Consider the following 16,533-nt stretch of genomic DNA (forward strand, 5'->3'; position numbering starts at 1 on the left):
ATTGAAAATGTGTGTGTAAGTAGTTTAAATCGCATTCGCCACGACTGCGCTGCTGCACTAGGATGGGGACACAGTCACAGCCTGATGCTTACACTTGAATAAATACCAGTTGGATGAAGAAGAAGCAGCAGCAGCAGCAACAGAACCGGATGATGATGACGGCATCGCACACTTCGCACTCCTTCTCAGCGCTGTTGTTGTTGTCGTTGTCGTTGTCCTTGTAGTCGTCATCATTGCGATTGCAAATAAATAAGAATAAGAAAGCGTTGCAAGGATGATGCTGACAACGTGCAACGAGTACAACGAGTGTAGGAGAACAAAGTTGTCAGTAGCCAGGTGGAGGAGGTGGGAAGGAGGGAACAACTCACTGAGGGATTGGGATACGAATGGTTTTTAAGTTTCTTGTTACAAAATTGCAGCAGCAAGCGAAAGCTGGAACTTTTGTGTGAAAAGTGCAAAAATGAAGTGCAGATGCTTATCAAGAACTATCCCACGGGGAAAGCGAATGCGGATTTCACAGAATCACCCGTTGTACTGTGATTGAAGCGACACCTGCTATCAACGGACAGGTGTCAAAAAGATAGAAAGGAAGCATGCGAAAGAGAGAGAGGGAGTGGGAGAGGGAGACAAATGCTCGCAGATTTACACACTGCACTGCGCTTCATTATTGCCTGCTTCTCGTTCTCTTCCTCGGTCGTGTTTGCGATTATATTGCGTGTTACGTTACGTAACGCTTAACGCTTAACGTAAACGTAATCCACAGTCAGCGAGCAGAAGAAGAGTGAGACCCGGAAAAGACTCGCTCATAATCAAGTGTCTCGTCTAGTTGTGTATGTGTGTGTGTTTTTCTGATGTATGACTGTCATTTTTACTTGTACCTGCGATAAGCTCGGCTAACAAGCGTTGCGTTTAACAAGCGAGTTACTTACATTTGGCATATTAAAACTCGTTAGCTCGCATCCTCAGCTAAATCTGTGTATACCCTAAAAAATGTGTGGATTGGCGAGCATTGAGCATGTTGTTGTATAGAACTAAATTTATTTCAATAATATTATTTTCAACACGCCTCTTGTAATCATTCATGCGTATTTTATTTCCTTATTTACTTGAAACTCGATATGCGACTGTGAGCCAATGAAAGCTCACAAATTCAACAATTTTTGGTTTAATTAAAATTGTTTTCTAGAACATAATAAAAGGAAATAGGGAAAAAAATACACAAACAAACATTGTATTTGAATTGTTGCATTGTATGCCTTGAAAAAGCTGACTAGTTATTCTGCATGCCAGACTCTTTTATTTCCCGGATAAAAATGTATTTGATTTTTTTACGAAATTTTATTTGCTGGTATTTACAAAAGTAAATTACGTTTTATTGCACACAATTCCAAATAAAAACTAAATAAATGGAATATGAACAAGTGTGTGCTTCAAACAAGAGGTGCTTCAATTGCAAAAATTGTGCATCAATCAAGGGGATAATCTATGGGCTTAGTTTGAGCTAGAGAGATGAGAAGCTAAAAATACAGTTTATTAGAAAATCCATTCTGTTTAAGATTTTCAATTTAGTTTTGTTTGCATATAGAGAATGTCGCAAGTCGATCAGTTATTATGGCTAAAATACTGTTTATTATTACTGAAAAACATTTTTATACCCGCTATTCATAGATATTATAACTTACTACGGATATTAGTGGCTTTGGCTGACAATCTGGTATATTTAGAACTAGATTCTAAATACTACAATATATAAATATGTCAAATATAACCTTTGGTTATATATTCTTTAGAAAGTATTTTTGCAGTGTATTAATTTGGTATTTTTAAAAATTAATACAGCACTGTTTTGCTTTGATTAAAAATGGGTAGCGGGTATTTCATAGTCGAGTACACTCAACTGTAATTTTCTTTTTTAATTTCATTTCATTTTGATTTTAATTTGTTTGTAGAGAATATCGCAAGTCGATCAGTTGTTTTGACGTTCAGTTAACTGCGCAAAAGTTTTGCCAAAGCAAAAATGCTGCTAAATGGTTTATGCACACATGGAAAATTAAGAAAAAATGAGGAAAATAAATATACAAAAAAAAACGAAAACATTCATGGGTGGGAGAAAATTAATGTAACATGTAATGATTGCAAAAGTTACGAGTATAAAACGTAAATTAAGTTCAACGAATGAAGAGCTACGACTGAGCTGCGACTGCGAACAGTACGCTACAGTAAAGTATAGTAAATAGAAAACGCGAATAATGTAATGAAAATGCTTGAATTTCCCATGTGCTGCTGTGGGCATTAAAACTCAGTCCACAGTTCACAGTTCGTTCCATAGTGAATGAGCGTTTCCCTGGGAAGCAGCTTCTCATGTTTGTTTGCAATGTTGTTTTGCAACTTTTATGCAGAAAGCAGCAGCAAAGCCATAAGAAGAGGCAAGGACGAGCCTGAAGGACGAGAAAGAAATGAAACAAGCAGCAACTGTTTGCAAAACTATGAAATTAACTGCTTATTAAGGCAAAGGGACGGGTGGAGGGGTAGATGGGAACAGGTTCGGGTGCAGGGAGAAGGAAGAAGGGAGAAGGGGCAGTGGCAGAGGCAGGGGCAACTTGTGGTTGTACATCTGTGAGTTACGAGGTTGCGACTACTTTAAGTCGTCAAGTGAAAGTTTTACCAAATGGCATGGAAAATGTTTCGAGAGATATGAGAACCGGCATCATTAATTATTTTGCTCATTAGTGTTGCAATGTGCGTGCCTCAGTATGGGTGTAAGCGTACATGTGTATGCGTGTGCGTGTGTATTTATGCTTGTCAGCATCACAAAGAAAATGCCAAGGGGCAACAACAACAGTTTGGCTTCAAAATGATACTAATATGCATGCAATACCAACAGAAACTCGATATACCATAAATTGAAAGCCCTATAACCCAGACAACTTTATGCTTGACAATGTCGATAAAGCATGTATCTCTTACAACATAAATCCAAAATGATCTGCAATGTGCAATTAAAATGAAAATATGTTTTAGGTTTTTGCTTGGCTTTAATTTGAAATTTAAATGTGGAAATTGCCAATCAGAAAAATTATACAAAAATAGTTTGTCTTTAGTTTTGAGCGTAAAGTTGTTTTTAATTAATAGTAGAACTAAAGTTTTCATAAAAAGAATCAAATATCAATTTGAAAGGTGCAATTAAATGTAATACATGAAACAGTTAGAGAAAATTAACTTCAATTATATATAATTGTGTGCAATTAGCTTACTTGTACAAATAAACAAAGACAATGCAATTATCGACAATTTTCTTACATATAAATAATGTTATTATAAACTATATATATTCTTGACCAGCGTCAACAGCCAAGACGAAATAGTCATGTCTGTCTGCCCATCTGTCTGTCTGTATTGAACACTGGTTCTCAAAGATTATAAGAGATAGAGCTATAATAATATTATTCCTGAGAATTTGATTGCAACCGGATAAAAATTAAAGAACTTATTTACGTCTACGGCAATCTGGTATATTTTGACGTCATGATATATTTTGAATGTAAAACTCCATAAATATACCAAATATGACTTTGGAATGTTTAATTACATTTGCCGTATATTATTGGGTATATTTTAAGAATAATACCGCACTGTTTTGCTTTTTTTCGAAAGCGATAGCGAGTATCTCATAGTCGAGCACATTCGATTGTAGCTTTCTTACTTGTTTTTACTGATTCACTTCGTCTTATTGCTCACTTATAATTTCTCCGCTTTGTATGATACTTTTGTTTTGACCTACTTTATCAAACCTAAATAGACAAATTCTCTTTAATTTTGAAGTGTGCTATAAGCGAACATATTTTTAATATTCAACATCATGATCGATGTGCATAAAGCACTTTCAATTTATGTGAATGTGCAACGGAAGTAATGCGTATCAAATGCAGCAAAAGCGGCAAAAATTGCTAAGCAATTGAGAGATGGAAAATAAGGATACTGAAGAACGACATGTTGAAAGATATTGACATATTTGAGTTGAAACTAACTGCAACTGCAACTTAAACTGCAGCTGCAACTGCTCCAACATGGCTTCAACCTCAGCTTCATCATCAACTTTTGCCTTCATCTTCATCGGCATTCTCCTGTGCATATACATTTTTCTTCTACTTCCACCGCGTCTTCGTTTTCGTTTTCGTCTTCATCTGCGTCTTCAGCGTCGTCACGTCGCATGTGGAAAAAATTGCGTTCAAAGTCAAATCTACACAATGGCTGGAAATGGGTTGAAATGTGTGCTTAAACATTTTATTTATCACGCAAAATGCTCGCAATGCTTGCCATCTATCTTATCCATACGTTCTCTGAGTGTGCTACAGCAAAGGGGTGTGTGTATTTGTGTGTGTTTGTGTGTGTTTGTGTCATTCTTGTTGTTGCTCAGCAGCCAAAAAGCATGCAATCGTGTTTTTGATACCCTCTATCCATATGATATGTAAGCAAGGGGATTCAAAGATCCTTTGATAAAAATAATAAATTTATAGACAATTTGTAAATCAATTATTTTTCTACACAAAATGTTTCTTGTCAATTTTGTAAATATTTTAAAATAATAAGTTGACTTTGTTATATATTTATCATATAAATTTCAATTTCATTAAAGCTACAAGAAAACTGATTTGTACTAATTGTTTTCGAAGTTTATCAAATTAAATTCAGTAATTTAGTAAAATATAAAAAAAAGTGTAAATAATTGAATTAGAAACTAAATATTCACAGGGCATCTTCTAGTTACACTCGCTGCTCAATATTTGTCAGCATTCTCGTTGTTTTTCCCTTGCTGGTTGCAAAATATGTATGCAGACAGCGCGCATTGAAAGTTTTCAATGATTTTCGAGTCGCATTTATCGCAATTGTCTGCTTTTTTACACTCTACAAGATATGCACTGCAAATTGTTTGTTGTTGCAGTTGCAGTTGCATTTGCAGTTGTAGTTGTAGTTGTTGTGCCATTTTCTGTTGAAGGGCGTAATGGAAAGTACTCAAAAGTAAGGCAAGTTTTGAAGTGTGGCCAAAGATTCATCAGTTTACAGCAGATTTAAAGTTAAGGCAAAGTACTCAATAATACTTGGATATAATAGCTTTAAGTGCATTAAATCATTTGGTCGGCAAATTGATTTATTTTGCCCGATGCAAGGTCTAAGTCAATGTAACTGGGCCAAGCTTGCCACACACATACACACTCACACACACTCACGCACAGTGAATGGCTGCAGGCCATTCTCAACACTTGCAACATGTTGTGCGTGCCTTTTTAATTAACATAAAAATCTAATTTGCAGCACTTTTGACTTGTGTATGTGTTGTGTGTGTATGTGTGTTGGGGGCGTGCGTGTGCTCATGTGGGTGTGGTCGCCGTGTTATGAAAACAACTTAACCTTATGGCCAACGATGTGTGCCATAATATGCTACCTAGGTGCGTGTGTATGAGGTTATGTGTGTGTGTGTGTGTGTGTGTGAGCCTCTGGCATTGGCTTTGGCAAGGACAACTGCTTCAAACACCTGGCCAGGATGGCCACATACGGTGACAGCATCATCGTCGTCGCCGTCATCGTCGTCCTCGACACATTAGCGACATTTACACGTCGCAGCAATTTCAAACAGCAGACGACATCGTTTCCCTTGATTTTTCCCCTCAGGCTTCGTCTCCTTTTGGCGCCATTAGACGCGTGGCACCCCTGACTGTTTTCCTGGCTGGCTGGCTGACTGGGAAGTCAGTCATAATCATTTTCATTGTCGACATTTTGCGACACATGACAAGCTCACGAAAAATGTGAAAAACTCTTCACGTGTTCCCTTTCCCCGCTCCCTCCATCTCTTGTTTTTTGGCTGCTCAATTTGAGAGGCTTCTATGCGAAGCTCATTAGACGCAATTAGTAGCCGTGTCGCTGACGCTGTCTGGTGAAATGGGTAATGTTATTCCCAACTTGCGGCTACTCATTTAAATTGCTTATTTACAGCAATGCAAATTTGATTGCCTTTAAATTAAAAATGTTGAAACAACAACCAAAGCACTGACAACAAGTGTAACAGCACAAGCAACAGAAGCGGGCAAATAACAAACATTGGGGCAATGGGCAATGGGCACTTGTCGTTGGGCAAACATTTGCTAAATGGCCAACAGTCTGACAACAACAGCATAAAGCGCATAAAAGAAATTGAGTATCAAAAACGAAAAACAAAAATTTACAAATCGAGGACAACGAATGTGAAATGCGCTTGTGAAAGATTTTTTTTAGTATATACATATGTATGTATATTTTGTAAATAATGCAACAGGCTGACAGCTCTAGAAACATAATAAAATGCCAAGGCTAGCACTATTGTAATGAGAAGAATTAAGTACTATTAAGATATCTGTAGAACTATGCTGAAAGAAATATTAGTTAATCTATGTTTGGAGGTAAATGGGGACATGCGCCTACAATAAAAAACAAATGTTTTTTTCCTTTGAAGTAATTTCAGAAACTACAAAACTATAAAATATGTTTTATTGTAAAAAACCCAGGCTTTATTATTTAATAAAATCATTGAAGAACTTGCTTTATAAATAGTGTAAGGACTTTGGCTATAATTAGATCTTCTCTCTTCCCTTTTAGTCTCAAATTTTGTTAATTTAGGTGCACTATTTGAAATAAATACAATTCCACAAAACTTCAATTCAGCTGTAGTCAAAAGTCAGCTAAAATTATTCTACATTAATGTAAGTTTAGAAAATAAATGTGCTGACAGTTGTATTTATTTTCTAAACTTACATTAATGTAGAATAATTTGTTATATTTTACATTTTATGAAATCTTAGCTATGTATCTTGTTATATTTAAATACAATTATCAATACAATAATTAATTAAGAAAAAACTTTATATAATTATGTCATTGTTAGATGAAGGGCATCCTTGTTTACTTTTGTAATCCCTAATCCACTTTTGTAAATGAATTAAGGAAGGAAATTAGGGAATTTATATACTTGAGTACAACTCATAAAACTCCTATTCACCGTTGAAGCTAACGAACTTCTTTGAACATAGTGCAAGCAGTTGGACATTGAGCTGAACTGCATGAGTTGCGACCGCATTTGCTGTTGTCCGCTGTTCAAATTTCATGCAAATTTAGTCATTTGCCGCAAAATGTACACTCACCCAGTGCACACCCACACCTACACACACACACACACACAGATAGTATCAAACATTGCGTGTGTGTGTGTGTTGCAGATACGCCTTCCCGTTGAGCCGCGTCGAGCTGAGTTCTGGTTGCCACTTCAACTTGCATTTGCATTTAAATCTCATTAGTTTTTAATGGTTTTAGGTTACAAATTTGGTTCAACCTATTTTTTTTTTTTTTGGTAATATTTATTTATTTATTTTGTTGTTTTTCCCGCGTTTGGCTTCTATTGCAGGCGGCATGGCAAGTGACAACTTTGTGCGATTTCCGGCGGAAACAGCATGGTCGCTGTTTTCACACACACACACGCACCAACACATATAAAGGCACAAACCAAACGCGTAATTTGACAACCGCAAAATGCGTTTTAAATGTGTCACCACGCCCACCATTTCAACCCATGCGGCAGAGGCAGGAGTAGAGGCAAGGACGCTGTCTAACAAGCTGGGCGCAATGTTTTCGCTTGCCATTTGCCATTTGCCGTTTGGCTGTGTTTATTTAATGAAATGCATATTAAACATATGTTTCGAGAAAAAATAGCACAAAATATGTTGCATACTTATTTGGAGGTTGTTGCTAGAATCAGTTGTTTTTGCTGCTCTTGGAATACCCTACAGAAAAGAAGGTTATGAATAGTTCATGGGATATAGTATTCTTTTTGATTCTAATTATTAACTATACAAAATAAAATAGTAAAAGAAAATACTACCACAACATCATAGTTTAAAATACATATTATGGATTCTTTCTCAAAACCTCACTATAAGAAATAAGAAAATTATAAAAACTGGATTGAATTTTATAAGAATTGAGCTGAATTTTATATAAACATACATATTATACAAATTTTTTATAAATTTAGGTTATGAAAACATTTTCTTTAGGGTTATTTGTAGTTCAATTTTGTGTTTTATTTTTATTCACGTTAAATTTTTGTTCACGTTAAATGAAGTCATTAATACTGAACTCAATATTTTTTTGCTGATGCGAAAATTACCTCTAGAAAATGTTAAACTACATTAGTTGTAGTTGATATTCTAGCAATAAGTTTTTATACAGGGTATTTACCTATCGATCACTGCAGAAATATGTGGCAGTCCATGCATAATTGCTGCTGCTGCTGCTGTTGTTGTTGTTGTTTTGCTGTTTGCTGTTTTGCACTTGACGTCTAATGACGTTCTGTTCACATTTGCTTGTTGACCTGTTGTGCGTGTGTGTGTGTGAGTATTTTTTGTGCCGCTGTTGTTGTTGTTGTTATTGTTGTTATGGCAGCAATGTGATGTCTGGTTGTCTGGTTTGGCTGTCAGTTGTTGGTTGAATTTATTGTGCCGCTGTAGATGATGCCAAAAATGTGATATATTCATCTCATGTGGTCAAGTTAAAAGTGCCCACAGAGCGTTTAAAAAAATTGCATGTTTTAGTATTTTTTGTTATCCACTAAACAATATATTTTCAGTATATGTTTATTCAAAATAAAGTGGTTATGAGTCGAATGTGCATTAGATTGAATCCTTGTTTGTTTTATCGCCACATATTTCAGGTGTATTCATGCGATATGCTTTAAGTGAATATGCAAAATTGTTTGTGAAACTTATTTGCATGTGCCTCACTCTATCTCTCTCTCTCTCTCTCTTTCTCTTTTTGTCTTCATTTATCTTACTCTATCTATCTGTCTGGGAATTGCCTCTTATTCGCTCTGGCGTTATCTGATGCACCTCACTTCACTTGGAACGGAACGAGGCCTATTATTAAGGCCAGCATATAGCGTTCATTAATGGCGGCTGTGAATGCGTCCGTTTAAATTTTCAATTCGCATGCAATGACTTAATTGTTCATAATTTTGTTATCTGATTAACACAAATTCCGCTTAACGATAATGACTTTATGCAGTTTATGGCCAGCGCGTGCCACGCGGTCCACAGCGCGAAACAAACCCAATCGCCAAAACGACATGCGACAAACAAGGACAAACGAGACACGGGACACTGAGCACTGAACACTGGACAAATGCGACAAACGTTGATGATGACGACGAGGCAACGTTGCCACTTGCAGCTCAGCTTAACCATTATCAACTGCATGTCACAGTAGATATATACGCTGCATATATAGTAAAATATATATATATATAAATATATTTATACCCGCTAACCAAAGGGCAGAAGGGTATTATAACTTTGCGCCTGTGGGAAATGTATGCAATAGGCAGAAGGAGGCATCTTCGAGCCTATAAAGAATATATATCATTTATGGTATTCTTGATCAGAGTGTACAGCCGAGATGCTTTAGCAATGCCCGTCTGTCTGTCTGTCCGTCCGTCCGTATGAACACCTAGATCTTAGAGATTCTAAGAGATATAGATATAATTTTTTATTGATAGCATTTTTTACGTTTGCCCTCGCAATTCAAAAAAAATTGAAGCTAGTGAGTGATTTTTGGTGTGTACAATAATAATTACAGTATTTATGACTTCTCAAAATTTGCTTGTTCGAATAAAAATTGTCGAACTTCTGTACGAAATACTTTTGTATATCCACAAAAATGTTTACAACAATCCGGTCTTAGTTGCTTTGGCTGACAATCTGGTATATTGTGTGCACTATGGTATATTTTATGCACTTTGGTATATTTTGTACACTGTGGTATATTTTAAATGTAAAACTATATTGATATACCAAATATGACCTTCAGTATATTCTATTCGGTATATTATTTTGGTATATTTTTAAAATATGGTATTATTGATAGCAGATATCTCATAGTCGAGCACACTCGACTGTAGCTTTCTTACTTGTTTGTTTCATATATGCATCTTTGCATATTCAACATATATTCGCCCATTCATGTATAGTTTATTGTGCTTGTGGATTGCCGGGCGGCTCTCTCCAGAGGCCATTGCATTTTATCGCCGTCCTGCGCTGATTAAATATCAACGTAATTTATTATTCAAATTAAGTTTATCGGCGAACAAAGGCGTCCCACGTCCCTCACACCTTCACACACGGCAGCAGCTCAGCCGAATCGCTGTTTGTTTTTATTGTGAGTGATAGAAACAGAGAGAGAGAGCGAGGGAGAGAAGAGCATACAATAAATTTGATAGCCTATTCAGGCGTGTGTTTAGTTGTGCGTGACATATTACTAATACTGAAACATGCTGAAATTAGCCAAAACACACAACGAGAGCTGCGTGTTATCAAAAATGCATTTGGTATTATAAATGCAACCAATTTTGAGCTTGCGGCGCTCTTTAAAAAGCCTTCAAATCTATGCAAAATATTATAAATGGTTATGTTTATCGATCTAATGCAAAATTGACAAATGTGTGGTTTAATTGAACAATGGAATTAATGTTTTGCCTGACGGCGGTATATTTTTGAAAAGGTATGTTCATCTTGTTGAAATAGTTTGTTTACATTGATTTCAGCTACGTCTTTAAATTATTGGTTTATTGAATTAAAATTAATGTTAGTGAAACTAAATATCAATTCTGTAGTCTCATCGTATTTTAAAGTTTACTAAAATTAATTTTACTCTATATAATTGATATAGTATATTAAAGTGAAAATGGTCTAAGGTGTTAACTCATCAATGTAGTTTAGTTTAAAATGTTTTCCAAATAAATTTTATAAAAATATGGAAAATTATTTCAAAATATATTCATATTTTAAACAAATCTAGATTTATTTCTATACGATTTTCATTAAATTTAAAAATACTGCTTTCATTTTTATTACTAAATAACACCAATTATAATATGTATAATAGATGGTAAAAAGTACGAACAAGCTTAATACATTATCGAATTAAAATATCAAATTTGAAATCTAAACAATTTTTTAACAATCGTATAATAAAGTCCCCAGTTATGCACGCTACACGCAATCAGATCTGTTTACTTTGATTATGTGTACTATATACTTGTTACATGCGAGTGCAATTTAATGTTATCTTGTAAGAATGTTAAAGCATTATATAGTGAAAATCGCAGTCAAAACTCGCATAGAGTTGTTTTCGATTGGCGGCCTTGCTGAGAGCTGAGTCATTGAGTTGACAACTGGTTTAATATTCAATTATAAATTCATATGGCCATCGACCGTTAAAGCTTAGCACACTTACCTGTGCCAGGCCACGCCTACATGTACACTACCGCCCCTTTTTGCCTCCCTCTCGCTTGGTCGGTCGTTGTGTTGCCATTTTGTTGTCGAGGCAGATTTGTGGCACGCTCGAAACGTGTTCAATAATTTTGTAAATAATTTTGTGTGGCACGACTTTGCATCGCGTTTGCCTCTCCCCCTGTCTAGTGTGTTGCATGCCACACACACAAAAAAGTAACGCCCATTGTTCCTTTTTTTTTGTGTTCATCGCTCCTGGTTTTTTCCTTTATTATGTTTTTTTAGTCATGTGGCCTACAAATCGAGTCATCAATGTTGGTTGTCGCTGCCAGGCCATAAGTTTTGTTCAGGTCGAGTTTTTGGCATTTTTTATTTCGCTCCTCTTTCAATTTTTTTTTTTTGTGTTGTGGTTGTCCTGTTTGTTGCCTCACACGGCTTGGGGCACATTAAACTCATTGTGTTTATGGCATAAATTTGCATGTTTTCCACGTAAATTTTTCAATTTGAATAGGCGACCGCGCGTATTCGTCGATTCTCCCCGCCCTCTCCCCCACCACTCAACTGTGTGTTGTTGTTGTTTGGGCTTTGTCGGACATAGCCTTTGTAGGGACTCTATATTTTGGTTGGTTCTTTTGAATGCGGCATGTGGTTTGCTTGGGAGACTAAACTGTCATTTAGACTATCCGAAATTCTGTCAACTTTGATTATAATGCTGAACGGATTACCGAAAGCGAAAATGAAATTGTCGGAGTCTCTTTTATTTACATATTTCTTTCAATGTTTATTAATTTGTTATTAAGTATATATCTTTTGTTTAAAGTTCATCTCATCCCACCTCCCTCTTCCCTACACGTATATATAATTTGTATAAAGATCATTCTCTTTTTGCCCTTCAAATTTGTCAATTCCTTGAAGCTATCTTCATGCGCAATGCATAGACTAATCTATAATATATGTAGCTTTATCGAATACCCGTCCCAAAATGATCTAATTTATAGTGTATGGCTGTGCTTATAGCCTCTGTTTATGTCGTCTATTCGTTTTTATTTATATTTATCGCTTTGGGTCCCCCAAGAACATCAAATGCCATACACAAAAATTTGCAGTTCTTTTTATTTGGTTAACAATGTTCCGTCCCCCATCTCTCTCTGTCACTCTCTCTCTGTCTCTTTACTTTTATTACTATATGAGTAGGTGTGTAAGTGTGTTCACATGCTCATGTGTGTGAATGTGTGTGTGTATAAGTGTCAAAGGCATGTGTTTAGCATGCCTCATTTGAGCACAAATACACCTGCAGCCATCAATTATGCAAAGAGCTGGTCCGTTCTGGGTTCTAGCAAGTTCGAGTTGGGTCAGAGATTGGGCCTAGTCCGGTCTGCTGCTCTGGCGCAAACACAGCAAACACAGCAGGCGCCGTCAACGCCATTTCCCGGCCACGCCCGCCTTTTCCGCCTTTCCCCAAAAGAGGCCTTTAGGCATGCAGAGCCAGGTCGACGTACGAGAGACGAACGAACGGCTAAATTAATTTATTGGCCTCCTCGCATACACCAAATAACTGCAGTTTGCATAATCATGCCAGCGAACACACATATATACTTACCATATACAGTCACACACACACTCGCAGTTGGATAGCTTATAAAATATTTATTCAAACTGCAAGTTTGGTTGGTAACACTTGCAACTGAGATGCAGCCACAGTCGGAACCAAAGCTAAAGCTAAAGCCATAGCCAGAGGCTCCAAAGCCTCGTGCCTACTCTCGAGTCAATTTGTTTACCTGTCATCCATTTTACCCCATAATAAGCATATACAAAGAACATAGAGAACGGAGAACAGAGAGAGAGAGAGAAAGTGGCTGAGAGGAACTACAGTATTTGTGTGGTCTAGCCAAAGTTTTAGCTAGTTTAGTTAGTTAATTTAAGGAAAATTCAAATATATTTTAAGAAGACAAAGACACACCTTGCATATACGCAATGCGCCGTTGATGCTACCAAAATGCGTATACGTAATATGCATTAAGGTTTTGTTTGCCATTAAAATAGTTAGAGGGAGATACAAGAGAGATTAAAGAATAATCTGAATAGCAAATCAATAGTATAAATAAGCTTGCACTATGATTTATATTCATATAACGTTTAAAATAGTTAAAGAGAGGTAGAAGAGTGATTATAATCCGAATAGCAAATCAATAGTATAAATTAGCTTCCACTATATGATTTATATGCATATAATGTTTCTCGCTTAATACAAAACTGAGCAACTACATACAAATTATTATTATTCTTGAGAACTTGCAGGCGTGTTTGACAAAACTTTAGTTTAATTATATTAATACATAATCACGAGCACGATGACGCCTACTGCTAAACGTTGCCTAATTGTGGGTTAAAGCTCAGGGCTCTTGATTCTTTTTGGTCGAGTGAAACTTATTGAACAACGCCCAGCTCATCAATTATGATTGTCGTACACTACACACATTGAAGGTATAAAAGCGAAGGACTTAAAATGCTGCCCAGAGTCAAAGACGGCAAGCAAGATGTGGCCACGCTTTCTGAGCAGCTCGTATCCAATGGAGCGACATTATTTTCTGTTGCCCAAGTTTGCGCTCAGCTTGATTGGCTTCTATCCGGAACAGAAGCGCACTTGGGCGCTCCGTGCCTGGAGTTTCTTTAACTTCTTCATACTCACCTACGGCTGTTATGCCGAGGCGCATTATGGTATTCATCAGATACCGATAAACATTGCCTTGGCTTTGGATGCACTTTGTCCGGTGGCTTCGAGCATTTTGTCCTTGCTCAAGATGGTGGCAATTTGGTGGTATCAGGATGAGTTCAAGTGGTTGATCCAAAGGATTCGTAAGCTCACAGAACAACAGAGATCAGAGCGTAAATTGAACTACAAGCGACGCTTCTATACGATGGCCACCAGGTTGACCACGCTGCTGCTCTGCTGTGGCTTCTGCACCAGCACTTCGTACTCGGTGCGGCATCTGTTGGATAACATGTTAAGGCGGTCGCATGGCAAGGATTGGATTTATGAGACGCCGTTTAAGATGATGTGAGTTGCAGTTGAATACAGAGAAAAATGTGAAGAAAATAGTAGAATAGGAAATCTTATTATGTTGCGGATAAGAAACATTCTCAATTCAAGTATATGTTCTTAATTAAAAAATGGAATAAGCCAACATTAAATCCAGACAGGAAAACTCCTAAATTATGATCAAACATTCTTAATTTGAGACTTTGATTTCCCAATAATTTTTGTATTTTCTTATATTTAGCTGCGATTAACATTGTTATATATATGCACATATATTTGGTAGTTTATTTTGTTTTTAAAGTGACTTACTATTTTTATTCTTGGTTTTGCACTTTTATTTTGAAATCGTGCACCAAATCTGTTTTTTTACGGCTCACGTTTTGAAAATACGAGTCAAGCTTTTGACTTTGATAAATATTCAATCTTCTATCAAGAATTCGAATCCCATAACGGTGCTTAAAGATTGTAATACTTTTTCCAGAATTTTAAAAGATTTTCTTAAGATCGAAAAGTTTAGAAACTATAGATATTCTTTGTTGTTTTTTCCTAAATCGAGACTGTAATTTTAGAAAAAATGTTTAGTTTTGAACCAGGAAATTTAATTTTTGTTTTAATTTTGTATTTTTCGTTTCACCACATTTATTGATTGTATTTATTGTTGTTCAAATAACGAATTTTTGATTCAAGATTTTTGTTTTTCATGGCTTACTTTTAGAAAAGAAAAACCAAACTTGATAAATTTTCAACGAAAATAATTAATTTCAAAGCGATAACTCAAGAATAGTCTCAAGAATCGTCTCGAGAATTTCATTAATTTTCGAAAAGATTGCAAACTAAATTTTATTGTATAGTTATTAGACCATTTTTCTCTGTGTAGTTCAAGTATTGTTAATAATGCGTGGCTTGCAGCTTTCCAGATGCCTTATTGCGCCTGCCTTTGTATCCGCTGATCTATATGCTTGTCCACTGGCATGGCTATATTACTGTGGTGTGCTTTGTCGGTGCCGATGGCTTCTTTTTGGGCTTCTGTTTGTATCTGACAGTGTTGTTGTACTCACTGCGCGACGATGTCTGCGATTTGTTGGCCCTAAAGGAGAATGCTCCGATGCCAACTCCCCAGCAGGAGCTGCGCATTGTGCGTCGCATGGAACAGCTGGTGGATCGTCACAATGAGATTGCCGAGTTGACGGAGCGCTTGTCGGGCATCATGGTCGAGATTACGCTGGGACACTTTGTCACCTCCAGTCTGATTATTGGCACCAGCGTCGTGGACATGCTGCTGGTGGGCAAATTCAAGCTTAACTTTCCGTTCTTTAATGTTCCCTTTCTCTTAGTAGTTCTCGGGCGTGGGCATCATTGTATATTTGGTCTACACGTGCGCTGTGGGCACTGAAATCTTTTTATACTGTCTGGGCGGTACCTACATTATGGAAGCGGTGCGTGCCTTTAACTCCTCCTCAATTGCATTGTTCGAAATCATCTCTCTCTCTTTGTTCTGTAGTGTTTGGAGCTATCGAGAAGCACTTTCAGCAGCCATTGGCATGGACACAGCGTGCGTGTGCAGAAGATGACGCTTCTCATGATTGCCAGAGCTCAGCGCGTGCTCATCATTAAGATACCTTTCTTTTCGCCATCCCTGGAAACACTCACTTCGGTAGGGCTTCCATTTTGCAGTTGCTTTTGTTTTTTGTTTGTATTATAGTATTTATTTATTTGACAGATTTTACGCTTTACGGGTTCACTCATTGCGTTGGCCAAGTCGGTGATTTAGAAACAGAGCCAAATTATTGTTATCATATTTTGTTGTGTTTAGAATGAAATTGATGAACAGTGAAATAAAAAAATACATATAAAATATATGCGGCACTTAGGAATGTGTCCTTTATTGGCTTGCAGCTGGTAGTTAAGACTTTTTAGAGTCACGATTTTTTTACACAATATTGCAAGTGTATTTGAGATAATATTTTGGCGTGAGATTTTCAGTTCTTGTTTTTCACCATTTGAAGTAATTTATTTTGATTTAATAGTTGAGTTTGGTGCCAGGTTTAAATTGTTTTACTACTAATCAAAATAAATTGAAGAAAATTACATTTTTTTTTGCTTTGGTTATTAGTTGTTTGTTGTTTTTCTACTTGTGAATCTCTTTTTTTTATTTTTGAGTTTTTCAGATACTTTACAAAAAAT

General features: G+C 36.4%; 1 protein-coding gene and 1 long non-coding RNA gene across 2 annotated transcripts; one reads left to right on the plus strand and one right to left on the minus strand.

Annotated features, from left to right (window-relative positions):
* Positions 1–13,842: 13,842 nt before the first annotated feature.
* Positions 13,843–16,190, plus strand: LOC132798838 (odorant receptor 24a). Its single transcript, XM_060810826.1, has 5 exons — positions 13,843–14,367; positions 15,259–15,631; positions 15,687–15,785; positions 15,851–16,003; positions 16,070–16,190. Exons 1-5 carry the CDS (start codon positions 13,847–13,849, stop codon positions 16,118–16,120), a joined length of 1,197 nt encoding a protein of 398 aa, XP_060666809.1. The 5' UTR covers positions 13,843–13,846; the 3' UTR covers positions 16,121–16,190.
* On the minus strand, positions 14,407–15,063 carry LOC132798839 (uncharacterized). The gene is made up of 2 exons (XR_009633980.1): positions 14,659–15,063; positions 14,407–14,590 (listed from the first exon to the last, which is right to left on the minus strand). It is a non-coding gene; the product is annotated as an uncharacterized LOC132798839 (long non-coding RNA).
* Positions 16,191–16,533: the final 343 nt, after the last annotated feature.

Source organism: Drosophila nasuta, chromosome 2L (assembly GCF_023558535.2).
Source record: "Drosophila nasuta strain 15112-1781.00 chromosome 2L, ASM2355853v1, whole genome shotgun sequence".
Classification (NCBI taxonomy): Eukaryota; Metazoa; Arthropoda; class Insecta; order Diptera; family Drosophilidae; genus Drosophila; species Drosophila nasuta.

Coding starts and splice junctions, on each gene's coding strand:
- LOC132798838 (XM_060810826.1), top strand. CDS start 13,847: ATGTGGCCACGCTTTCTGAGCAGCTCGTATCCAATGGAGCGACATTAT. Junction 15,632..15,686: donor GCGTCGTGGACATGCTGCTG/GTGGGCAAATTC, acceptor TTCTCTTAGTAG/TTCTCGGGCGTGGGCATCAT. Junction 15,786..15,850: donor GTACCTACATTATGGAAGCG/GTGCGTGCCTTT, acceptor TTTGTTCTGTAG/TGTTTGGAGCTATCGAGAAG.